Genomic DNA, 25,879 nt, shown 5'->3' on the forward strand with positions numbered 1-25,879 from the left:
TGCTTGCGTTTTTGCAACCTTTTAAAAACTAAATAAAATATTTCTTGAACATCATTATATATATTTATACATAAGACATATATTTTTCTGTATTTTCTATGTTCCTCATTACAACTTATGTAAAATATTTATAAAATCATTTATTTGGTATTTTCCAATTAGCATTTACCACCTTTATCTGCTGATCTGGCAACCTCTCAACCTCTCGTTAGTTTTTCGTACTTCCCCATAACAGCTGACTACCCGTCGTTTAATCATTCGCAAAAAAAAACCTAGCAACGCATAAACAAATGCGAAGAAAAACCCCCTATATCGATTTCCACTAAGTGCGGTCAGCGCAAAAAGTGGATAATAGAACTCACTGGATAGGGAATTAAATCGAAGGACCCAGGATCAACATCATAATGCCGCAGGACGAGGGAAATAACGGGACAACGGCCCAGCTCGATGACGAAATCGAGAATGTGCGTGTGGTGGTGCGAACCCGACCCATGGATAAAAATGAGTTGTCCGCCGGAGCGCTAAGTGCGATTTCCGTGGATAAGATCAACCGGGCCATAACGGTGATGAAACCCAATGCCACGGCCAATGAACCACCGAAAACCTACTATTTCGATAATGTCTTTGATGGGGGTTCCAATCAAATGGATCTCTATGTGGACACCGCTCGTCCCATTGTGGACAAGGTACTGGAGGGCTATAATGGAACCATTTTGGCCTATGGACAAACGGGTACCGGAAAAACCTACACCATGTCTGGAAACCCGGATTCGCCGCAAACAAAGGGCATAATTCCCAATGCGTTTGCGCATATCTTTGGGCACATCGCAAAGGCCAAGGAAAACCAGAAGTTCCTGGTGCGAGTCAGCTATATGGAGATATATAACGAAGAGGTGCGGGATCTGCTGGGAAAGGATGTGGGCAAGAGTCTGGAGGTGAAGGAGAGACCCGATATAGGGGTCTTTGTCAAGGATCTCAGCGGCTATGTGGTGCATAACGCCGATGATCTGGAGAATATCATGCGTTTGGGTAATAAAAATCGCGCCGTGGGAGCTACCAAAATGAACGAGGAAAGTTCCAGATCCCATGCGATCTTCTCTATAACTGTGGAGCGGAGTGAACTGGGCGAAGGTGGTGTCCAGCATGTGAGGATGGGTAAGCTACAACTGGTGGATCTTGCCGGTTCCGAGAGGCAGTCCAAAACCCAAGCCAGTGGACAGCGACTCAAAGAAGCCACCAAGATCAATCTTTCGCTTTCGGTGCTGGGAAATGTCATCAGTGCTCTGGTCGATGGAAAAAGCACCCATATACCATACAGGAACTCCAAGTTAACACGTCTACTGCAGGATTCCCTGGGAGGTAACTCGAAGACCGTGATGTGCGCCACCATCAGTCCAGCGGATAGCAACTACATGGAAACTATATCCACTCTGCGCTATGCTAGTCGTGCTAAGAATATCCAGAATCGCATGCACATCAATGAGGAGCCCAAGGATGCTTTGCTCCGTCACTTTCAGGAGGAGATTGCTCGCCTTCGCAAGCAATTGGAGGAGGGCAGCAGCTTGGAGGAGGAGCCGCCCAGTTCCGAGGAAGAGGAGGATACAGCTGACGATGAAATGGAGGCTCCACTGGAGATCGAAATGGAGTCTTCTACAGTCCAAGCCGTCGAGAAGAAACCAAAGAAGAAGCGGGAGAAAACCGATGCGGAGAAGGAGGAACTGGCTCAGCGTAAAAACGAGCATCAGAAGGAAATCGAGCATGCTAAAACGGAGCAGGAAACGCTTCGTAATAAACTGGTATCCTTAGAGGGCAAAATCCTTGTGGGCGGCGAGAATCTCCTGGAGAAGGCACAAACTCAAGAGATGCTGCTGGAGCAATCCATTGCCGAGCTGGAAAAGCATGAGAAATCCGAGGAGGCACTCAAGCAAACTCTGCAGCAAAAAGCCACCGAGAGGATTGACATTGAAGAGAGGTATTCTACGCTCCAAGATGCCAGCACAGGCATTACTAAGAAGATCCATCGGGTGATGCAGATGTTGATGGGTGTGAAATCCGAGCTGGCTGACCAGCAGCAGGAACACCAACGCGAAAAGGAGGGAATCTATGAGAACATCAGGAGCCTGTCCAGAGAACTCGCTTTGTGCGAGTTGGTCCTAAATTCCTATGTGCCCAAGGAGTACCAATCGATGATCAATCAGTATACCCACTGGAATGAGGACATCGGCGAGTGGCAGCTTAAATGTGTGGCCTACACGGGAAACAACATGAGGAAGCACATCTCGGCCCATAAGACCAGTGGCAAGGAACCCGAATTCCTCGATCTCTCACATGTCTATCTCAGTTACAATACCGATGGAGTGTCCAATCCTCTGCGCTCCAAATCCGCCAGGCCAAGGACTTCGGGCGTTCCCAGACCCACAACTGCCAGGCGATATTGAAGGGAGTTTTGGAAGGACAATCGACTGCTAGACCAGATGCACTTCCTCAGCGGTCTGCGCGTCCAGTTTTGGTTTCTTCTCCTGCTTATCCTGATTTTCTACAGCCTCAAGTTTATTTGCTCAGCGAATTTCCTTTTTGTTAGACCTTAGTTTTTGTTGATTTATTGTTTAGGACATACTTTTTAGGTTGAACAACGGTGCAATACATTTACAACTGTGTTTGTAATTTTAATTTTTAACTTATATCTATTTTATAATGCTTATAACTAAGTAGAAACAAGATTTTACTCGAATAGGCACAAACATAAGGTATTATTGATGTGCTCTTGGCTTTTAAATAAATATATTATACTCACAGATATCTTTGCAGTGCTTTAATTAAAATGGAAATACCTGAAGGATTTAATGTGGGACTGTTCAATTTCTTTATTTCTTTGCTACAAATTCGATAATACGGAAATTATCTATCAGCTTATATGTATGCTATGGATTTCCATCCCCTTTCTGGACAAAACTGAAATTTGGACGGCCTTGTGACAGCTGGTTCCATAGTGTAGCGGTTATCACGTCTGCTTTACACGCAGAAGGTCTCCGGTTCGATCCCGGATGGAACCAGGAGGAAATCAATTTTTTGTTTTTAATTTTAAATAATTTTTTTTTTATTTCCTAAAATTGTTTTCAGCCCCAAAAACATTTTAAGTGAACTTAGGAAAACTCTAAGAACAGCTACCATGCTTTTTAATCGCAATTGAACTAATCTTTATTATTATTTTTGGAAATCGTTCAAAGAGATTAAAAAATGTTTTGTTAAAAAAAAATGCAATAAGGAACGTTATGAAAAAATATATTTTTTAAATATTTTGTCCAGTTACCTTGTGTTATTTTTTTTAATCAAGCGCTTTAGGTCTTAAGACCATTTAAAAGTTTTGTATGCACTTCAAACAATTTTGACTTAAAAGAATGTTTTTAATATTTTAAAAAAATAATTTAAAAAATGTAATTTCCTTCTGGTTCCATCCGGGATCGAACCGGAGACCTTCTGCGTGTAAAGCAGACGTGATAACCGCTACACTATGGAACCAGCTGAAAATCGGGTGGCAAAGTTCTCATACAAGACAACCTTTAGAAAGGTTCTCAAACATAACGGAAATTTAAAATATTATCAAGATTTAAAATAAACCTTAGAATGTATAAACTCCAAACTTCTTATTAGCATATAAGCCTGGGTAAATGCCTGAAATTGACCGATAAATAATAATTTCTTAAATTTAAAATCTTTTCATCTTTATTATACTTGGTTGCTTCTGTTAGCCATTTGTTTCATTTGAATGCCTTCCGCTCAGGTGTTATTTCGATCGGGATTACTCATTCCACCTGCAGGGAATGCGATTGTTTGTTCAGGTAAACCTGTGATAAGAAAGCCAAACTGTACTTTTTCCTACTATTTATCCACGACTTTGTGCGAATTTCCGCGCCTGTCGCTTTTTAGGGTGCCCAAATTAATCAGGCTGAGAGCATTTCCGCCATATCACTTGGGTCTTATCGCCGCACGTTTTGTTTGCCCACTTTGTTGCTATAAGCGATTTGAGGGGCGGAGTTCCACTCGAAAACCCATAGCGGTATCGCCATAAGACGTCACGAATAACTGTTCAATTTACATATGCACATGAAATCAATTCGCCAAGTTAAAAAAAAGAGAGTTCGTTGCCAGGTCCGAAAGATCGGAGTAAAAAATTCAGGGAGAGCAAGGTGAGATTATTCACACACCGGCTGCCAAATGAGTGGAAAAAAAACTCAAACACTGAACTACAGGGGAAATAGGAAAAATCGCATTAATAAAGCTCCGCCTATATTTATTAATCAAAAATGTATTAATTTGCTATTTAATTTATTAAAATTAATTTTTATATTTTAACAACATTTGTATATTAATGGAAAAATTATGAAACACAATATAGATTTTCAAGTCTCCCCTTACAGAAATTGACACATCATTATCTTTACTTTACCTTTACTAAAAATTGGAAAATAATTTAAGTACTACCATTTTCGTTTTATAAATTCCCCATGGTTTTTAATTTAAATAAGATCATTTATCGGTCTTTAATAGTATTAAGGTACATCATAATCTTAACTTTACCTTTATTAAAAAATCTGAAAATATTTTTAAGAAGACCTTGTTCGTTTTATTTTTTTTTTTTGGTTTTTTATATAAATAACTGAGTTTATCTTTCATTAATTACACCGAAATATTATAATTTTCCCTGGTTTTTGTAGACTGGTGTAGTTGAGCGGTTGCTCTCGTACTTTCTGCGGACAGACCGAACCAATAACCGCCCTCTTCGAGTCGAGTGAAAAACCCAGCCATTCCGAGCGATCGTAAAACTCTTTGGCCTCAGGCCCACAATATCAGTCTCTCCGCTGCGCATCGTCGAAACGGAAGGAAAATTGCTTTTATTCCCTGCGATCTGTGTTTCGTGTTGAACTCGAGTTTTTACTTCGTTTGTTATCTTTTCAATTTCACTTGGATGTGCAATTGCCGACGCTAAAAATACGTACCACATACAAGAAATAAAGAGTATCGTCCGACGCTCAGTTTAAATAAAATAAAAAATTTAGAAAACGCCACGTTCTCGCGTTCTAAAAAACTCTCCCATAAAACACTCAAAGCCAGCACATTACATATATTCGACCACGCTGTATAATTAGTTACTTGCCGCTGATATTTCAAACAAGCCGCATAGCAACAATAGTCCCAAACATTTCAAAGATCTAAAGTGAGACGACTTTTTAATCGAAATAAACGTGCGTGTTTAGTTCTCAAGAACCACTAATAAACCCATCGAACAGAGAGTGAAATCGGGAAAAAGTTATATACACCTTACCCAGTGCGTTTCCAATGTAGCCCTTCATGGATAATTAACACGAGAGCGTTGTGTGACTATATAGCAAAATCGTGTTAAAGCAAATTTTCGCAGTGGCTGAATTTAGCAGCGATCCAACAAATAGTGCCCCTCAATCATCTCAAAACCCCAGCGAATTTCTCTCATTTGTCAGCGCGGAATTTGCCTGAGTCACGAGCCATTTCAATTTTCCGGTGAGTTGTCCTCGCTCTCGATATCATTCCGAAACCGAATCGGTAGAAGACTGCTGAACTCGGGTGTTAAGTGTTAACAGTTAGTGAAAACAGTTCCATTGTATCATTATTGACCTCGAGATGCCATGGCGAAAATCGGGAACGCGTCGCAAGATCTGTTTACCGACAAAAATAGGGTCAACATATTGCGATTGATTGGGTGTTTTTTTCCAATCAATGGGTAGGGATTATCTGGGGCTCGGGGATCGAAAGATGAGACGCAATAGGGGTGGCTGTCCTTTGAGTGACTTCTGTTCATTCACCAGGGTTGTCTTTTTCACAGATTTTCCCATTTAAAGCAATAGGAATTAATTCCTTCAAAAGGAATATGTTCCTTGACTTTCAGGACAATTATGTTTGATTTTTACTTTAAATTAGTTTAAAATTAAAATATATTTTCGTGATTTTCTATTCATCATATATTAAAAATAGATATTTTGAGACATAATATATATACATATATATACAAGGGTGGTCAAAAGTATTTTCACAAAAAAAAAGTTAAATATATTCATAATTTGAACTTACATCTTGTTAACTTTGGCATCAATGGAAAGGTAATTTAAATGCCGTTTGAATGATACAATACATTTCTTAACACATTCAGTACTTATTGGAAAGGACGAATTTGTGTGAAAATGTCCTTTTTGAACTTTTTTCCTCGACTTGAAAACTTAAATTTTTTGATGCAAAAAGTTTCTTTAAACAAAAATAATAGTAACTGCAATAAAAATTTTTCAAAAATCATTTTGCTTATATTTTTTATGGTTTTTTAAAGGTGACACTGTCGGAAAAAATTTGTATGAAAAAGAGAAAAATATGCCTAAAATGGATGTTTCTAAGCATTTTCAAAAAATCATAAAAAATATAAGCAAAATGATTTTTGAAAAATTCTTTTTGCAGTTACTATTATTTTTGTTTAAAGAAACTTTTTGCATCAAAAAATTTAAGTTTTCAAGTCGAGGAAAAAAGTTCAAAAAGGACATTTTCACACAAATTCGTCCTTTTCAATAAGTACTGAATGTGTTAAGAAATGTATTGTATCATTCAAACGGCATTTAAATTACCTTTCCATTGATGCCAAAGTTAACAAGATATAAGTTCAAATTATGAATATATTTAACTTTTTTTTTGTGAAAATACTTTTGACCACCCTTGTATATATTTCAAATCTCTGTGGGAAATGTTAAATGCTCTCACATTTTTATGGTTTTCATAATGGTCAAAGTTTTTTCTGGGCATTCCATGTTCTAAAATTAAAATGAATAGCGTCATTAAACAGCTAATTTTTAAAGTATTTGTGCCATTTTTTATGGGTTGTTTAGTCTATTGAGAAAATTTAATTTTAACTCTCCACCCATGAATGTGATTTTTAAATCTTCGGAACAGGATTTCGAAGGAAAAATTAGTAATCCCATGCGGTTTTTATTCAACTTATGAAATGATTTTAATGTGGCATACTCTTATCGAAGCTTATTGGGGAAATACCAATAAGTTCGCTCATATTTAGCACATGTCGTCTCTTCGAGTCCACTGATTAAGTTCCGTGAATGACTTCGCTATCGGCTATTGGCTAGACTTTACTCTGAAGTTGAGTCATCCGTTAAATAACAACTCTGACATATATGTGTTTTCGGTATCTGAATCGTAACGGAATCGTAGCAGATCACATGAGTGTCGAGCAGATCGTTGACATGGGTGAAGACCCAGTAAACAGTACTCCACACGATGTATTTACTGAACTTCTAGTAGAGGTTTGCCAAATAAACATGTCATATAAAAAGTAAGACATAGGGCATCCAAAAATACCTCGTACTTGACGTATTTACGTAGATTGTCCGACCGTTTTAGTGCCTTTTCCGCTGAAACATCCACATTATCTCCAGTAGATAACAATTTTTGCACGAGATCAGATGTGAGGACACCAAACATATCAAAATCTGTGGCAGTTTAGTTCAAGCTTCACCACTGAGCAGTTCATTTTGGCCACCAAGCAAAGTTTATTGAAAAGTTAATTGAAAATTAAACCTTCGCAAAATGAAAACCTTGCGAACAAGTACGTTTTTGTTCGCTTAAACAAAAGTAAGAGTTCAACCTCAAAAGCCAATGGCCTAGAATACAAACTCCACAAAAAAAGAGACCAAGATAAAACTTCTCAAATTACCTTAAAAGAAAAAAAAACGATCGCCGGAAAGGCAGGGGTAATTTTTGCTGCCTAGCAACAAGTTTTTGCCTCTGTTTCACTGAGCATGCGCGGCTCTTTTCAATGAATGTTCCACGGAGTCTGCTATTCTTGAGCAAACAAATAAAGGCCATAAAAACTATTAAAGCAACAAGAGGGGCAGGTCTTCCGAGAAGTTGCCCTGCTCACATTCTCAGATTCCCACAGCCCCAGACAAATGAGGTCAAAATCCTTGAGGTTCTTGTCCTTACTGGCTTGGCATACAGTAGGGATTCACTAACTCCAACGGCAGGAGAAATAGAAAGATCAGAGGACATGAAAACAATCTTTGAATAGGTTATATATGAGATATTTAGTTTAAATGTTATGGAAGTGTTACACAAAACAACAAGAATGCATTTTATTTAAATATATTAAATATTGTTAACTTTCTTAGAATACTAGTAAAAAGAGATAGGACTAGGATATATCTTTAGGGATTAATTACCTCAGAATTGTTCAACCAAATATTATTTTTAAATGCAAGCGCTACGCAAAATATTTATTTCATCCTTGAAAATTATTGACGACATAGGAAAGTTAGAGTTAAAGAAGTTCGACTGTATGGTATATGAGTTCAACATGGAATGCAGACAGCACAAGAAGAAGAACAGGAAGGCAGGGTGATGAATCAGTCTGAACAAAAGGGAACATAAAAGTAGGTTCTTTAGACTCTACTAAATCTCCCTTTACTTCGTATATACCGATCACTAAGAGCTTTGATATTGACCGACAATTGTCAATAAAATTGTGTAGAAAAAACACAAAGAGATAGAGATTAATCAAGGTTATCCATCGCCATTCGATTTACCCTCTAGTTATGTAAATGTGTGTGTGTTTTGTTTCATGTTGAGACAAACTTGTCGCCATTTCAATTCATTTCAATTGAGAGCAGGCCCCCAAGAATTTTTGATTGACCCCAAAAAACTGACTCTTATCAATTTGCCGAGCGAAGAAAGTGAAATGCACTAGAAAGCGCAAAGAGCGAGAGACAGACGGAAAATGAGAGGAAGCAGAATGCCCCACAATTTTCATGGGAAAACCATTTTCAATTGCGCACTGAATTGCGGCTCAATTAAATGTCAATTTCAATTGTAAAACTGTAGCCGAGCGGAAACACGATTGCCTGTCAGTTAGCAGTTTGCATGGACAAGTGCATAATGCGCAAATAAATCAGCCATAAAGGCCATAAACAAATCTGACCAAAAGAAACCTTCGGGAATTAACCCCAGACCTCACGTTCTGGGACCTCCGATCTTGCACTTCTTCGGCAGAGATAACCGAATGGCTGTTTAAAAAGCGCATATAACACCTGTCAATCCGAAGAATACCCAACCGAACCCCTTCCTCTAAAATGGCGGCCAAGTTCAATAGAACTTTTGATTGCTAGAGACGAACATTGCTCGAAAAAGTATATTCCCAACTAATAAATACCTAGTTCTCGGATTAGCCTAATTTTTTTTGTTGGTTTTACTTTCATAAAAATCATATATGTGTTCCATATTTTGAAAACAACTGAATAAGCTAAAAAATGTCAAAAGCATCTATACCTTGATATGTATTTTCTGCTTGGTAAAATCCCATTCAATATCATGATTTACATATATGTGAAAAATATAGTGTCATATCTCAAAATTTAGGATCACAATGATATCTTACTAAATCATTTACTTAAGAAGATCCAGAGAAATGCCTCAAGTTATCAAATAGGATTCAAAATGCCCACCTTCGTAAAAAATACCACATACCCGTGAACTTTTCGGCTAGCGGGTATGAAAATTTCGCACGATTTTCCCGCCTTCGTCGAGTGGCTAGAAAAACCCGAGACCCGAAAGACAAAAAGCCGAGTGTCGAAAAAGCACCGCCAGTTTCGGTGGCAACGTCAAGGCATTCGCACGATCCAAAAAGATACAGGGCGATCGAGCCAACAGATTGACGTAAAGGAGATTCCGCTGTATCTTCAAGATACTTATTCAGTGCAGATTTTTCCGGTTTACGCGGCATATAAACATTTTTAATACAAATTAATTCGCATTCCCCCCGAGTTTCCAGATAATTGCAGTTAATAGATTTTGGTAAGTGACTTATCAAAAGGGGTAAACGAACTTATCAGCCGCGGGATTCTTTAAAATAACCGGTTTCTGTTGCATCAGTTACTAAACTGATACGTCCTAAGAAGCTCTCAAGAATTATATTATTGTTCTTAGCTTGTTGTGCCATTGACATTTGAACAATAACATAGAACTACGCATTGACAGAAGAAAAAAAAAATTCAGGACAAGAAAATATAATAAAAATAAAACAATATAAATAATGCATACAAATTGTTCAACAAATCAAACAAAGTTGCCGTAAAAAGTATACAAAATTAAAAATCCAAATAATGGGGATCTTACGTAAAGTCAAACCTTTTAAAAGGGCGTAATATTTGTAGGAAGTTATATCATTTGCTTATATCATGAGTTCGATAAATTGTTTTCCCTGGGAATACGAAGTGAAAAGAAAATCATGGGGACAATAAAATCGCTTTTAATACATATGATTATTCATGAATTCAAATCGTTTGCAAATTATGAACATTCTATTCTATGCCGCTTTTATTCCCTGCCTATTAGCATATACTAATTTAGATTTTCCCGAACCAGCCCCTAGCTAATCCAATATATATATACACATTTGTTGCCATATTTAATCTGATTAAATCAGCAGACTGATCGTATCATTCACAATTCACTTGCGATAAGCTGGTTGAGTGGTTAGCATCTCGATTATCATTCGATTGGAGCGTGTTGAATCGCATCAGCTGAGATGAGTGAACTCGATGGCATTTAAAGGGAATACTACGCCTTTTGGGTCTTAACAACTCGCACAGACGCTACCCATAAATTTCGCCTTACTCAAATCAAATAACCTGTCCCGTCCACGTGTGAATAATAGAAATTCTGTCCGGATCTCCGATCCCCCATTCTCAGACGTCGCGACGCGGCGCTTCGAGTTTTGTCTGTCTGTCAGTAGTCTAAACACTCGACAAGGGCTCCAATCCGAAAATGTGCAGTCTCCACAAAAGATAAAGTATCTGCACAGCAAAAAAAAGGGTTTAGAAAAGCAGAAAATGTTAGATATAATACATTCCAATATGCAGATGAATACGGAATAATAGTTTAGGGAGTTCAAAGACCCAGTTTAAGATGAGATGGGGGGTTTTTATACCTGGTATATGTTTGAAACCTTATGTTATTTTATAATGAACTCGGAAAAAAGCTTTAGGGAGTTCAGAATTCAAATTTAAGTTGACCATTTCAGAAAGAAATTATAAAAGGCTTGGTGAATTTAATTTTATATTTTTGTGCTCAGTGTATGGCTTCCGCACTGCGGCGCTGTCTGGCATTACAAAACAGGCGCATTTGCCTTGCTGACTTCCAACTTAGTTGCCCCGGCATCAGTTTACACGGTCCTCACTCCAGACTTTCGACTCAGACATGGGGCTTATCAAAATCGGCGGCGTTGTCAACTGGATAGCGGCGCGTGGCATCGGCCAAGTTAGCAGTTTTCACGTTACCTCAATCGAATGCCATGAAAAGCAAATAATTATGCAGAGTTGACGATTCGTGGGCATTCATTCAGTGATTCCCACAATCTGGGGGGAGTGAATAAGACTGTGCATGCAATACGGTTTATAATGAATTTATTTCCTGGATAACTCACGTGGCACGTTTTGAGATCCCCCCTTTCCACTTAATGCCACATGTGGCGTTCGGAATTCTACGAAAGATTATGAATTTGTTGTGGAATTATATATTGCAGACAGAACAAAAATGCTTTAAGTGTTTACTTAGTCTGTATATTTTGAATGAATGCACAATTGAATTTATGGCTATCCATCAATAGTTTCCGTTTCCAATTGAAAATCGTTATTAATCAAGAAAATAATTGAGTATACTATATACCTTCTATAGATATGGAAACATTCTTTTAATGAGTTATGGAAAAATTCAGGTTTCTACCAAAAAATATAGAAGGATTATGTGGGTCGATTTCATGTGTTCATCACTTCATAAATTCTCAAAACTACATGTGTGGGTTTTTATTGTTGGCAAGTGTAATATTTTTTATAACCCACAGAAATTAGCACTACCATTACTTAAGAATATCTTGATCAGTTCTTAAATATCACATATATATCAAAATATATATTTTCTTTAGTAAATTTCCTTTGTAGTACGGAAATTTTTCGTTGCGGCTAGACTATGATTTATCTTATCTGACTGAACTATATGGAATTCAGCTGATTGAACTTACGTTCTTAATCTGACAAAAGCTAGACATGCATATCTAAATATTGAACTAATAAATATGCTGACAATCTTATCAATATTTTTTCACTTGGCGACAGCAAAAGTTAAGCTCGATTTGTGTCTGGCCTGTGTAAATTATTTACCTCCGACTAAAATATGATTGATCAACTGACAAACGGTTGTAAATGCATATGATAATTTTGTCAGGGCTATGAAAATATTGTCACTATATCTAGCTCAGTAGCCCATATAGGGGATTTTTATGTATCTAAAAAACAAAACAACTGTGTTTGCACGACGATAATGATAATAGCGTTAATCGAGTTAAGTTGGTTAAATGAGCTGCAAAGACGTCAGTGGGATCTCACAACCGTTCCCCAGTTTTATGCTCCCCATTTTATTTTAGATCCTACGTTTGTTTTTAGCTTTCTTACCTGCTAATTCCTTACGTCAGTTGAAGTTTACCTCGAACTTTTCAGTTTTGGATCTGTCTATTTTCCATATACATATATTGGCATCCGTTGAGGGGTGCAGCCTTCAAAGAGGGCAAGTCAATTAAGTTTTGTTATGGATTACCTTTAATATGTTTAAAAATATAAACTTATTTCACTGGTTTCAACGATTGATGTCTTGGGGCTGACTCTTTTCACTTTATCTTTAATGCTGTTTATTTTCACAGCGAAATGAAATGGAATTGAGTGAAATGAACAGATTTCCGTTGCTACTTTAGATTTTTTTTTATAACTTGCAGTTCAATTGTTTACACTGGGCCTTGAGATCATTGATTATAGCTTTACGCCCACTGATTAGTCACAGAACAAAAAGTGTTACCTCACATAAGAATTATTTGAAAGTTAAACTGTTTCATCTAAAAAGGTTTTTAAAATTAACGTTGCAAAAAAAAAAACAGTTACCATGTTAATTAAGTCGTTTTGCAAAAACAGCTTAGCTGTCAGGTTATCAAACTGGCATTTCACTTAAACGACTGTGGAAATTTTACGATTTAAATACTTGGAAAAGAAACTGTTACTGAATAATAAAATTTTCACGCATTCATTTAATTTAACGACTCAGCCGTAACTCCTAGACTTTATTAAAGCTTCCCAACGTATCAATTAAGTACTCAGTCATAATAAAATTCCAGGTCTTAAGATTATTAATCGCAATTGAACCGATTAAGGGTTGTGACAACAGGCACTTATGGTACTATGAGTTATTAGGGAGAAGATTATTATAAAATATATATAGTTACTGATAGGTCAATGTGAACCCCCTTAAGATTTCTAAGAACTCAATTGCCTCTCCTTCTTTAACAAAGACCACCAGTCAATTAGCGATCATATATCATATCGTATATCCAGTAATTGCCATGATCAACATTTTATGACAAATAAGCCAACAATAACAAGCGCGTGCGCCTGCTCAGCGTTGTCCAATCGAATCCCAAGTAAACAAAGACACTCCAGACTTCTTACTATAAGTCGGCAGAAATCAGACAAATCTTGAGACGTGCGACCAGTTGAATAAATAAACAAAGAAACGAATTAATAAAACGTTGACCAAATGTCTGAGGAAATGTTTAAGTTAAAGGCGCCTTTTAATTATAGATAATCGAATATTAAACTAAACAAAACGTATATTTCCATTTCTTCCAGTTCTTCAAATGGGTTGACTTGTGATACTGCAGCTTCCTGGACCCGGGAAACAAAAGGTAATGATTATAAACTTAAGTCCAATAAATATTTCCTCCTCTAAATATCGACAAAACCATAGAATTATAAGATACATTTAATCACAATCAGAGAAAACAATCTACGAATACACATTCAATACAAATGTTTAATTGTATAAGCATGCTGACTGATTGATGTTAATACCATCCAGATTTGTTCAAAATATTGCAAAAAAAAAGAATCTATTTTCGATACTTTGGATAGGATTTGGAATTTTTTCCCCACGTGCCAAATGTACACAATAATTTTGTTTACCCCCGCCTAGTACAGGTTTAATTTGGAATTTCCGAATAGAATTTCCAATTTACATTAGGGATTGTGCAATATCTTCAATGTGCTGGCATTGGCTTTGAAATCGTATTATTTATAGATGCAAAAAGCAATTTGGTTTTTGTAATCATAATGTTGTTTATTAATTAACTAAGGACAAGTCTCAAGACAAGCTAAATAAACTGATTGAAAGTTTTCCGCTGTTTCTACCAACCACATTCCATTACGATCTTGAGGATTATTTAATTATGTAGATTTTTATACAAGATCTGTAGAACAGGTAAGCACCTGCTTAGCTTTTTTAGCACACTCTTAGAATTTCCCCAGCTGCTGTGTTGGCCATAAAGCAACTCGGCTACTCGAGTACTATCCGAGCCATAAACTTAATTTATTAGTTTTACAAATGCTTAAATTTGTTTACCACTTACCACGGGATTTGCAAAAAAAGGAATTTCCTTTGCCAAAGGTAGCGAAAGTGTGAAATAAATATTTGGATAATAGGATCTTCAGGGAAAGTGTGTAAATATTGGAAATGGTTCAAGGGCGTATGATTGGAAGATTCCGGTGTAGGTTATAATATTTAATGAGCATGCAGTAATAAAGGCAATGAAAACAGAAATCTTTGAAATGTTTATTTTCTTTACTTATAGGGTAAATATTTACACTGATGAATGGCTGTTATATGGCATAAATAAACTTTCCATCAAGACGTCATATGTCTTGATATATGATCATGTCTTGCGTGTATCTAATATATCAACTGGGTTTCTTTATTTTTCAGGGATACAACTTGAACCTCAAAAGACATAGCCAAAATCCACATACCCACCGCCAACCACCGAAACCATTTAAAGTCAATAGTTACGCATATATAAACACCTGGCAACCGTTGGAATCTCTGCTTGAAAGCAGTGCACCACCCATGAACCACTCGGCCAAGACGCTCAACAGCGTGGCCACCGAGATCAGCACCTCCTGCTCCTCCAGCACCTTCAGCATCCATCCACAGAACCACCTGCACACTGGCCACCTGATTGCCCACCGCCTTGGACACTCCTACGCCGCTCGTGCCGATCACAATTATTTGGGTTAAGTCCCCATCAAAAATCGAGTAGAATCTGAACATTGGAATACTAGTGATTCTTGGATCGTTTTTCGGAAGCATCTTATTTCTTTGAATCGTAGCAGCTTCAGGACGGCCGGCACAATGTTGAAAGTCGTTGGTGCATCGTGGCAAAAAACGCGGATAGGGACCTACATCCTCATCGGTGCTGGTCTCTTGGTCATCGGAGCCTTCTTTATCGGGTACATGGAGCGGCCGGAGTACGATGGCACCTACTGTGCCACCGCTCTGTGGACCAAGCAGGTGGGCTTCCAGATTGAAAACTGGAAGCAGCAGAACGATCTGGTCAACATTCCCACGGGTGTGGGCAGGATTTGCTACAAGGATTCGGTTTATGAGAATGGGTAAGGGTCTACTTCTGCATTAAAAACTAGATTTTGTTTTCAAAAAAATATTTTCTTTAAATTTGAGGAATTTGGAGTTTAATAATGATTTTTTCTATACATTTACGTTAAAAGAAAATATCTTTAAAGTAAAGTAAACTTTCTAAAGCCCGATTTCTGAATGACACGTTAACTTTTGTTATTGAGTTAAATTGCTGATTCGGGAAAATATAGTTTCTCAATACTATGTTAGGTTTTGTCTGAATTTATTTTAGTCTTTTAGTGAATTCAGATTCGAATTTAATTTTTGATAATATTTTTAAGATGGGCCCAAATTGAGGTGGAGACCCAACGAACATACCCGGACTGGGTGCAGGCCTATGCAGCTGGAATGCTCGAAGGTTCGCTGACCTGGAGGAACATCTACAATCAGTGGTCCAAGTAAGTTTGTATATTGTATATATAAGCAATACGATTTCATTGAGATATTCCCATCTTATAGTACAATTTCCTCTTCCTGCGAGCGGGATGAGAGCACCCAGAAATTCTGCGGTTGGCTGCGAGACCTCTTGACCGACAACTATAATCGCTTGAAGAGGCAGACTGATAAGGCTGAAAACGATCACTACTGGCATCAATTGCATTTGTTCATCACCCAGTTGGAGGGGTTGGAAACGGGTTACAAACGTGGAGCATCTCGAGCTCGTTCCGATTTGGAGGAGGAGATACCATTTTCCGATTTTCTGCTTATGAACGCCGCTGCCGATATTCAGGATCTGAAGATCTACTACGAGAACTATGTGCTGCCCAATAATACGGAACATGCCGAGGAATCGGTTACGGATCAGCCCAAGAACTTCTTCCTGCCGAGTGCCTCCATGCTGACGAAGATTGTCCAGCAGGAAGAGTCGCCACAGGCGCTTCAACTGCTCTTTGGTCATAGTACGGCAGGAAGTTACTCGTCGATGTTGAGGATACAGAAGCGCTACAAGTTCCACTACCACTTCTCGCCCAAGCTAAGGAGTAATACGGTGCCTGGAGTGGATATTACCTTCACTGGTTATCCAGGCATTCTCGGATCCACCGATGATTTCTACACCATCAAGGGACGTCATCTACATGCCATTGTAGGAGGTGTTGGCATCAAGAACGAGAATCTGCAGCTGTGGCAGGGAGTGGATCCCAAGAAGATGGTGCCCTTGGTGGCTCGAGTCATGGCTGCCAATCGGATATCCCAGAGTCGGCAGACCTGGGCCAGTGCCATGACCAGGCATCCGTTCACCGGAGCCAAGCAGTGGATCACCGTGGATCTAAACAAGATGAAGGTGCAGGACAATCTGTACAATGTCCTCGAGGGTGATGACAAGCATGACGATGCTGCGGTGACGTTGAACGAGAAGGATAGGACAGCTATACAACAGCGTCATGATCAGCTGAAGGATATGGTGTGGATCTCGGAGCAGTTGCCTGGATTGATGGTGCAGAAGGATGTGACCCAGGAGTTCCTGGTGGCCGGCAACTCATCGTGGCTGGCCAACGGAGTGCCGTATTTCAAGAAGGTCCTGGAGATGAGCGGTGTGAACTACAGCGAGGATCAACAGCTGTCGGTGGCCGATGAGCAGGAGTTGACCAGTTTGGCGGCGGTGGACAAGTATTTGCGTACCCATGGCTTCCGCGGAGATCTGTTGGGCAGCCAGGAGTCGATTGCCTATGGCAACATAGATCTGAAATTGTTCTCCTACAATGCCCGTCTGGGTATAACCGATTTCCATGCCTTTGCGGGTCCCGTCTTCCTGCGATTCCAACATGTTCAGCCTAGGGCTTTGGAGGATGAGGCGGGACAGAATGGTGATGGTACTGGTGGTGCTCCACCCGCCGCCTCCATGGGTGATGAAAGACTCAGTGTGAGCATCGAGGATGCAGATAGTCGTCTGGCGGAAATGGAACTCATCACAGAACGGCGACCGGTGCGAAATGATATGAGGGCCATTGCCATGAGAAAGATTGGCAGCGGACCCTTCAAGTGGTCCCAGATGAGTCCCGTGGAGGAGGGCGGCGGTCATGAGGGACATCCCGATGAGTGGAACTTTGACAAGGTCTCCCCCAAGTGGGCGTGGTAGATCAGCGGAGGAGGTTTCTTTCTTTTAAACCCTTGTAGAACCCAATCGAATTTGTTTACCCACCTCCATCCATTTGAAAACTGGAAAGCAATAATTGTCCTAGATTCAGTAGATAGTGTCTTGTCTTGTCTCGTATAACTTGTGTGTTCCTAGTTGGTACCATATCTTACGTCCATAGTCTTTTAGTATGTATTGTACTTATGTGTCCAATCGATTTTTGTCTTCCAGTTGGTGAACTTTTTATTTCCCGTAGGTCTTTTGTAAATTAGCAACAAAATTGTAAACCTATTTTTTAGCAGCAAATTTTTGTACTTTATAACTTTATAAAAGAGAAATAAAGAAAACTACCAAAACCACTAAATAGTTTTTAAATATACACTTCACTTTTTTCAGGTTGCTTTCGACTTTATAAAAGTTTGTGTTTAGCTAAGTCAAAAACCTTTTGGGAAAAGTGTAAAGCAAAAGCTTTTTATAGAGCTTTTGGAATAGGATTCTTTTATTTATTTATTTTTTTTATTACAAAAAATATTAAGAAAATATTTATGAGATGATACAATATCTGAACAAACATGAAAATAAGCTACAACTTTGACTCTCGCTTAAAAGAAACATTTTATACTAGACTATTAAAGAATCCAACCACAATCTCATAGAAGTAACACAATTTCAAATCGTAATCAAATTACCCAAGGTATGAAATCAAGTAATGCAGTTTTGGGTTCAAATTCAATAAACTTATTGGAAATACGAAAAAATATAACATGAAAATGGGTCAAAATTTCGACCCTCGTAAAAAAGATATATTTAAATGTAAATTATTAGAGAATTTGACCTCAAGCTAATAAAGGTATCACACGTAAAAATCGGAATCAAATTACCCGAGTTGTGGAATCTAGAAGTGCAGTTTTTGGGTTCCCATTCTGAAACCCATTGGAAATACTGAAAAAATCGAACATGAAAATGGGTCAAAATTGTGACCCTCGCCTAACAGATATATTTGAATGTAGATGATTAGAGAATTCATCCACAAACTCATAGAGGTATCAAACTTCAAAATCGGAATAAAATTACTCAAGTTTTGGAACCTAGAAGTTCAGTTTTGGGTTTCATTTCGTAAACCCATTGGAAATACTAAAAAATCGAACATGAAAATGTGTCAAAATCGTGACCCTCGCCTAACAGATATATTTGAATGTAGATGATTAAAGAATTCATCCACAAACTCATAGAGGTATCAAACTTCAAAATCGGAATAAAATTACTCAAGTTATGGAACCTAGAAGTTCAGTTTTGGGTTTCATTTCTGAAACCCATTGGAAATACTAAAAAAGTCGAACATGAAAATGGGTCAAAATTGTGACCCTCATTTAATAGACATATTTAAATGTAGACTATTAGATAATTCAACTACAAGCTCATAGAGGTATCAAACTTCAAAATCGGAATAGAATTACTCAAGTTATGGAATCTTGAAGTTCAGTTTTGGGTTTCATTTCTGAAACCCATTGGAAATACTAAAAAAATCGAACATGAAAATGGGTTAAAATTGTGACCCTCGCCTAACAGATATATTTGAATGTAGATGATTAAAGAATTCATCCACAAACTCATAGAGGTATCAAACTTCAAAATCGGAATAAAATTACTCAAGTTATGGAACCTAGAAGTTCAGTTTTGGGTTTCATTTCTGAAACCCATTGGAAATACTAAAAAAATCGAACATGAAAATGGGTCGAAATTGTGACCCTCATTTAATAGACATATTTAAATGTAGACTATTAGATAATTCAACTACAAGCTCATAGAGGTATCACACTTTAAAATCGGAATAAAATTACCCGAGTTATGGAATCTAGAAGTGCAGTTATTGGGTTCCCATTCTGAAACCCATTGGAAATACGGAAAAATCGAACATGAAGATGGGTTAAAATTGTGAGCCTCGCCTAACACATATATTTGAATGTAGATGATTAAAGAATTCATCCACAAACTCATAAAGGTATCGAACTTAAAAATCGGAATAAAATTACTCAAGTTATGGAATCTAGAAGTGTTGTTTTGGGTTCTCATTCCAGCATTTCATTGGTATATTTACGGAAGCTCCTCCCCCGAAAGTTAATTTAATGAGTTACACCTAATTAATTCAAGTTTTAGAAAGATTTTTGAAGATGATCATAGAAGTAGGTTTGAGATTTAGAAACTATTTTTTTATATTTTATTTCTCGGCGAACAAATATCTTCTTTTCTAAGCTTTTATTTGGGACACTTCTTTTCGGCGCCTCGTCTCAATTACACTCCTATTCTTCGGAGCGTGAGGACGGAGGACCACAATAAAGTACAAGCTGAAACTTGTCAAAAACAATTCGTAGGAGAGCCCCGCACCAATTACCAAACTCAAATAGATCTATTTCGAAATTCAATTTGCTCTCGCAGCTCGCATCCCGGGCAGCCAACAAACGAGGCCAATTACTTTAAAATATTTCGTTGAGCAAACTTGGTCGACAACTTTCAAAAAAACAAAAAGAAAGTACAAAAAAGAGGAAAAGAGGTTCGTTTCTTTTGTCTTGGTCGGAAATTCAGAGCCGGCAACAGGCTGAGAAGAGGAAGCTGTGCGGGTGACTAAGAATATAACTGAAATCCCTTTTATGCTTTGATTATGGTAATTTTGCGATTTGTTTTCATTGCAGTAAAACATGCAATTTTCTTATATATATACATATATATTATGTAGTCCAGCTAAGGGGGAAACAATGAGCTCTAGCAAGTCGCTGGTATGCAACTTCTTAGCTTGACAAAGACCAAGCCAAAGAGTCGCAATTTGCATAAGTTGTGCCAACGAACAAACTAGCCAGGTACACTCGACAAAAATTTTGTAATCCGAAAAATCAGAAATCAGTATCATAAATTTAATTAACTTTTTTAGAAAGAAATATAGATCACATTCTACTTCATTTTGGGCACTATTAAAACTAGTACTCTGTCAGACTTGTCAAGATACTTAAAAAAAAGATTATACGTTACAAAAATATATATAAAAATTATTTAAACTACTTGGTCAAAAATTAACAAAAAAATATAAAAAATTTTTCTACTGATCGCAGCCGGTAGGATTCGAACCTACGCTCCCAGAGGGAATCTGATTTCTAGTCAGACGCCTTAACCGCTCGGCCACGACTGCTTGATGGGAGGGCGCTGCGAATAAACACTCAAAAGTGTGGGCATGCCACCATGCTTATAAAAATAGAGCGTATACAATCTTATAAATTTAATTTATACAGAACAGATACATTTGCATCTTTTCACTATCATTGCTTAGTTATATTGACTATTTATTCATATATCTTATCTTTGCCGATCCAGTTCTAGTTATAAGAAAGATTAAGAATTGGGTAAAGCTATATTAAGACCTTGATTGGAATTTTTGTTTGGCAATGATATCTTTAGCTTCCGTTGGTTTATTTAAAGATTGTCTACAAAATGTATAGGAATAGTAAATCTTTACTCTGTATATGTTTATTATAAATCTCTTTAAACATTTTAATGATGATCTTAAAAATATAATTTCTGAAAATCAATATAAAAAGTATCACATTGTAAAGAATAAGTGTGGGGTTGTAACAAACTGAAACTATGATTTGTATCTGGACATCATTTTTGTAGTGCATCGTGAGAGCAGGAATTACGGTGAGGTATTTTGCATACTTCAAGACTTTCCCGGTATTCCCCGCCTGCATTCTCCCCCATCCATCTCCCTTATTGTCTCTATATCTCTGCCTCTGCTCACATGATTTAGCTGAATTATGGCCGCCATTCAGTTCGTTTCGCCCTTGGGCTAATTTATAAACGTAAATTTACTTTGATGCTAATGACGCTGCTATGGGCAAACAACAACAAGCAATGTCCTCCCCGCAGATAGTTTTCAGTTGATATATCAATATGGATGGCAAAGGTGGAAATTAGTGCGTTTGCTCAAGGGCCCCCCGAGTGCCGATGGCTAAATTCTATATGCCATTTCTGGCGATTCCAATCGCTTTAAACCATCCCTACCGCCCACTTTTCAGGTTGGCAGGTGTTGGCGTTGTGCAGGCAGTGTGATTTATGGTTTAGCCACGCAATTGCGAACCATACAGTGACCAGCATTTTTAAGTGTTCAACGCTGCGTATGCGTAACATATGTGCCGCCAGTATTTCTACCTGCGTGGGCGTGTGTATATTTGATTTAATTATGTATGCGTGGAAGTGGAAACATTTGTGGATGTATCCTACTTTCGGACGGCGTGGATTGGTCACAGATGGTAACCAGAAAAAACTACTGACCAGAGTTGGTAAACGCATAAAATTAAAAGGTTGAGGTTGAAAATAATTTTAAACAAAATCAATCATCAATAATGAAGCACCCTATAGAAACAAAATAAATGCTACTATAAAGAGATAATATTTAATATCTTATCTACCGATTGGGAAATGCATAATGAGTAATAATATAATTTTTATGAAATATAATTTATAAATGATGTGGAATTTATTGTTATCTAACTTAATATATGACACATACAATATTATATATTTCTGATCTTGTTAGTAACGAAATATATTCAATTACTCACAAATGGGGTTCCCTTCTGGAGTTACCCAAAACACAAATAAACAAAACCCTATTATTCAATGTTCAGGTAAACCATTTGACTTACATTTCGGACTGATTTGCTTTCCATTAACAATCAATTTATTGCGGCCAGTAAGTCGCATTTGATGAAATTAGTTTTTGGCGATATGTGTGTTCCGCAGGACATTGACAAACGGCTGGGGTGTGAGTGTGTATCTGTGTGAGGGGAGTCCTTCCATTGCTTAAATTGCTTGCCCGGCAGCGACATTCTCGAGTGCTTATCACGCACCAGACAACAAAACATACCTGGAGGGTCAGAATTCACCAGTCACCCCTGAAATTTCGTGAAATCTCCAGATATCCTGTGATCCGTCGCACAAAAGACTATCCCCAGCAACTTGTTATTTATTTGCTCATTTATTTGTGACCATTTTTTGTTGATTTTTTGTGTATATTGCTACCACACATCTGTGGCGCTTTTTTGGGTTAAACATCTTAATAACAAATTTGTAAGGCTTAGCAGCCACAAAGGGATGCTGTGTCCTTTAAAATGCTGTGGCCCTCGCTTTCCTTCCCCAGTGATAAGGCCTTGACTGTTGACTTTAAGGCCTTTAACCCTTCGATGTGGCAAACAATGACCACACACAGCCACGCCCACTGTCCCTGCTAACAGGCCACGCCCCCCTGGAGCGAGGTCATCGGGTCATCAAATTGAAATGTGGAGCGGTTTTTTGTGTGTTCTCTGTGTTTCTTGTTGACTGCCGCAATCCGGATGCGGATTAATATCACCAAGTGGTCGAGGGGCAGTGCCGGGGTCAGAGGTCATCAAAGTGACATTTGCCGCAGACTCTAATTGCCTCCGATTAATGGATTGTTTTTCACTTATTTGCATATCCGCAAATGCGAAAATAGACGATGCCCGATAAATGTTGTTTTGAATCCTTGGTTTTATAAAACGAGGTCAGAGATTATTTTGTATATGCCATATCTTGTGTGACAGTCAAAGCAGTAAAATATATCATCGAAAATGTTTACCATTTTTGTATTCTGTCATATCAAAATTGACTTTATCTGTGGCATATCAGCATGTCAATTTGTACACTAAGATTTCGATGGCGACTGGATTTTATTGTTTCTTTTCAACAACCTGTATATATATACTAAAACGTTTTAGGTGGCTTTAAATTTGTTTAAGCTAAAATATTTAATTGTATGCAATTTCTTAATAATGCATTTTTTCAAAATCAATAAGAATTAAAATTATGTAATGTCAAAAGGTTAAACTTATATTATAAGCTTTAAATGGTCATAATTATATTTTTAGGTAAGAAGAAAAGGTTGTGGAAACCATAAAATGGGTGTATAATATTTAGACATAAATTAATTTAGTTATTCTGGTAATTTTGTGACTATTTTGCACCTTTTGTTTGCTCATGTTATAAGCTAAATTTTCCCTGGGCAAGAAGGCTATTATAGGTTTAAACTTAATGTGCAGCTAAGCACCTTTAGTCACACATCAAAGCCATAACTCAAATAGACCGGCTTTAATGCCAATAAGCAGCTGGCAGCAATCTTAACCGAGCATTTCCGCTCCACTCGAAGTATTACGAGTTGGAAAACAATAAATATCGCCTCAAAGAGGGAAAATCTGTTACACAACATGAGTGGAGTGGAATTTACTATAGTAGAGTCGAGTGGAGGAACATGAACTGGAACACGTTCTGCATGACAGTCATGACGTTGACAAAAACAAAGTCATCAACGAAGCTGAAGTTGAGAACTGCAATCAAATTGAACGGGATGAAGGGTTCGGAGTTCAAAAAAGGGGGTGATGGAACAAAACATTGACTGGGCGACTTATTTCACATTTTTGAAGTGCCTGTGTCTCGGTTTATGATTAAAGTAAAAGCATGAATATCGAATGCTGTTCGCCGTGACATGACCTCATCTTTTCGGCCAACTCCCTCACTTTTTTTTTGGCAACTTCATCATTGTGATAAATGAGCTTAGCTTGTAGCCCATTTTTCACAACAAACTCAAATTTTGTTATTCGCCAACCCGCCCCTTTTCCATAATTTTTTTTGCCACCCCAAACTTTTTCTTTTTTCCGAATTGTTATTAACAACTTTTCGTGTGTGTGCTTGTGTGTAATTTTGCACAGTGCAGAAAAAGTTCAAAGCTCAAGGATTTATACCACATCGAAACTAACGAAACAAAGTTTGAACATTCTCTCATACGTTCTGGGGATCGTCATCCACCAGGATGCAAATGTTTGACATGCAATAGTTGGTGGGAAATTCTTTTAGCGCTAACTGTGCTTTTCGAGCAGCATCTTCAGGCAAACGACTTTGGCACTTTTGGCACGTGCCCTTCCCCCACTTAAAACTTGGTTAGTTTGATTTTGAATGGTTTATTTGGCTGGCTTGACTCGGTGGCTTTTCCCGGTCTCTCGTTTTCCCGTTTTCCTGTGACTGCAGCTCCCGAAGCTTCTGTTCCCAATTGTTATCAACCAATTTGCCAGTAAACGGGGGCGGAAAATTTCGAGGAAAAGGCCACAGGAAAACTTCCTGCGCAAATGGGTTGGCGGTTCGCCTTTTCTTGGTTACATTTGCAAACATCCTTTTGAGCGATTGCCAAAAAGGGAAAATAGAAAGATTTTTCAACTGAAAAGCAATGGGCTAACGCGCACAAATGTCTTATTTTCTTGGCATATTTGCTGTCAAATGGGCGTCGAGTTGAGCAGATAATTATTATTAGTTTAAGTAGTTGGATGGGAAGAAAAAGTAATAGACATAATTGTTTAAGGAGTAAAGGAAATAAGGGAAAAGGAGAATAAAATATACTACGCTTTTAAAATGGAATAGTTAAAGTTAATATCTCCATATTTAATAAAAAATGTTGTTTTTTATAATTAAATTTAAATATTTTATTTAGTTGGAAAATATTGAACACGATGTCAGTTGTTTTTACCTTAAGCATATTGTATACTACTTTCTCATTAAAACCAAAGCTTTCCTTTAATATATCCACTTTAAAAATTTGTTCACTGTATAAATATTATAAGTTATTTTAAAATATATATTTTTTTAATAATTATAGATCAGTACTGTAGCGAAATGTCAGCAAGTATGACTACCGAAGTTGATTTAGATTCTTTATAATAATATTTTCAATATATATGTATAACTCAAAGCTTGCTCGTCAATTTCCTGTAAAACGTATATTCAAAAGTATTCAACACAAGAATGCTGTAAGATTTATTGGACGGCCAAAGTTGGTTCGTTTCATCCGTCTAGCAAAGAAATAAATATTTCTGGCCCACACAAAATGTAAATTTTCACAAAAACGGATGAGGGGACGAGACGGAGTGAGGGGGAAAACTGAGGGCCAGGTGTCAATGTGTCTGTGCGGATAATGCAATGAAAATAGGCCAGAATTTTCTGCTACTTTTCAGCTCAGCCTCTTTTTTGCGCAAGTTATGCGAGCGAACCGCAAGGTAATTAAATTCCTTAACCTTAAGCAGCATTATGGGTGGTAGCTGGTTTTTCAGGCGGATGGGCCATGTCCTTGGTGCCCAAAAAGGAAGCGCACCCACACAGGCACAATGAATGTGT

At 37.8% G+C, this 25,879-nt stretch overlaps 3 protein-coding genes and 3 non-coding genes across 6 annotated transcripts; 4 read left to right on the plus strand and 2 right to left on the minus strand.

Moving 5' to 3' along the window:
- The first annotated feature begins 246 nt into the window (after positions 1–246).
- On the plus strand, positions 247–2,797 carry Klp64D (kinesin-like protein 64D). Its single transcript, XM_017077750.4, has one exon. The coding sequence runs from the start codon at positions 405–407 to the stop codon at positions 2,436–2,438; it is 2,034 nt and encodes a 677-aa protein (XP_016933239.2). The 5' UTR covers positions 247–404; the 3' UTR covers positions 2,439–2,797.
- Positions 2,798–2,980: 183 nt separating this feature from the next.
- Positions 2,981–3,053, plus strand: TRNAV-UAC (transfer RNA valine (anticodon UAC)). Its single transcript has one exon. It is a non-coding gene; the product is annotated as a tRNA-Val (tRNA).
- Positions 3,054–3,446: 393 nt separating this feature from the next.
- On the minus strand, positions 3,447–3,519 carry TRNAV-UAC (transfer RNA valine (anticodon UAC)). The gene has a single exon. It is a non-coding gene; the product is annotated as a tRNA-Val (tRNA).
- Positions 3,520–4,845: 1,326 nt separating this feature from the next.
- Positions 4,846–15,299, plus strand: LOC118877265 (uncharacterized). Its single transcript, XM_036815126.3, has 3 exons — positions 4,846–5,535; positions 13,746–13,801; positions 14,875–15,299. Exon 3 carries the CDS (start codon positions 15,016–15,018, stop codon positions 15,184–15,186), a length of 171 nt encoding a protein of 56 aa, XP_036671021.2. The 5' UTR covers positions 4,846–5,535; positions 13,746–13,801; positions 14,875–15,015; the 3' UTR covers positions 15,187–15,299.
- lama (lamina ancestor) lies at positions 15,289–18,020 on the plus strand. The gene is made up of 3 exons (XM_017079185.4): positions 15,289–15,560; positions 15,864–15,980; positions 16,042–18,020. Exons 1-3 carry the CDS (start codon positions 15,301–15,303, stop codon positions 17,657–17,659), a joined length of 1,995 nt encoding a protein of 664 aa, XP_016934674.2. The 5' UTR covers positions 15,289–15,300; the 3' UTR covers positions 17,660–18,020.
- Positions 18,021–20,755: 2,735 nt separating this feature from the next.
- TRNAS-AGA (transfer RNA serine (anticodon AGA)) lies at positions 20,756–20,837 on the minus strand. Its single transcript has one exon. It is a non-coding gene; the product is annotated as a tRNA-Ser (tRNA).
- Positions 20,838–25,879: the final 5,042 nt, after the last annotated feature.

The sequence above is a fragment of the Drosophila suzukii genome, chromosome 3 (assembly GCF_043229965.1).
Source record: "Drosophila suzukii chromosome 3, CBGP_Dsuzu_IsoJpt1.0, whole genome shotgun sequence".
Lineage (NCBI taxonomy): Eukaryota > Metazoa > Arthropoda > Insecta > Diptera > Drosophilidae > Drosophila > Drosophila suzukii.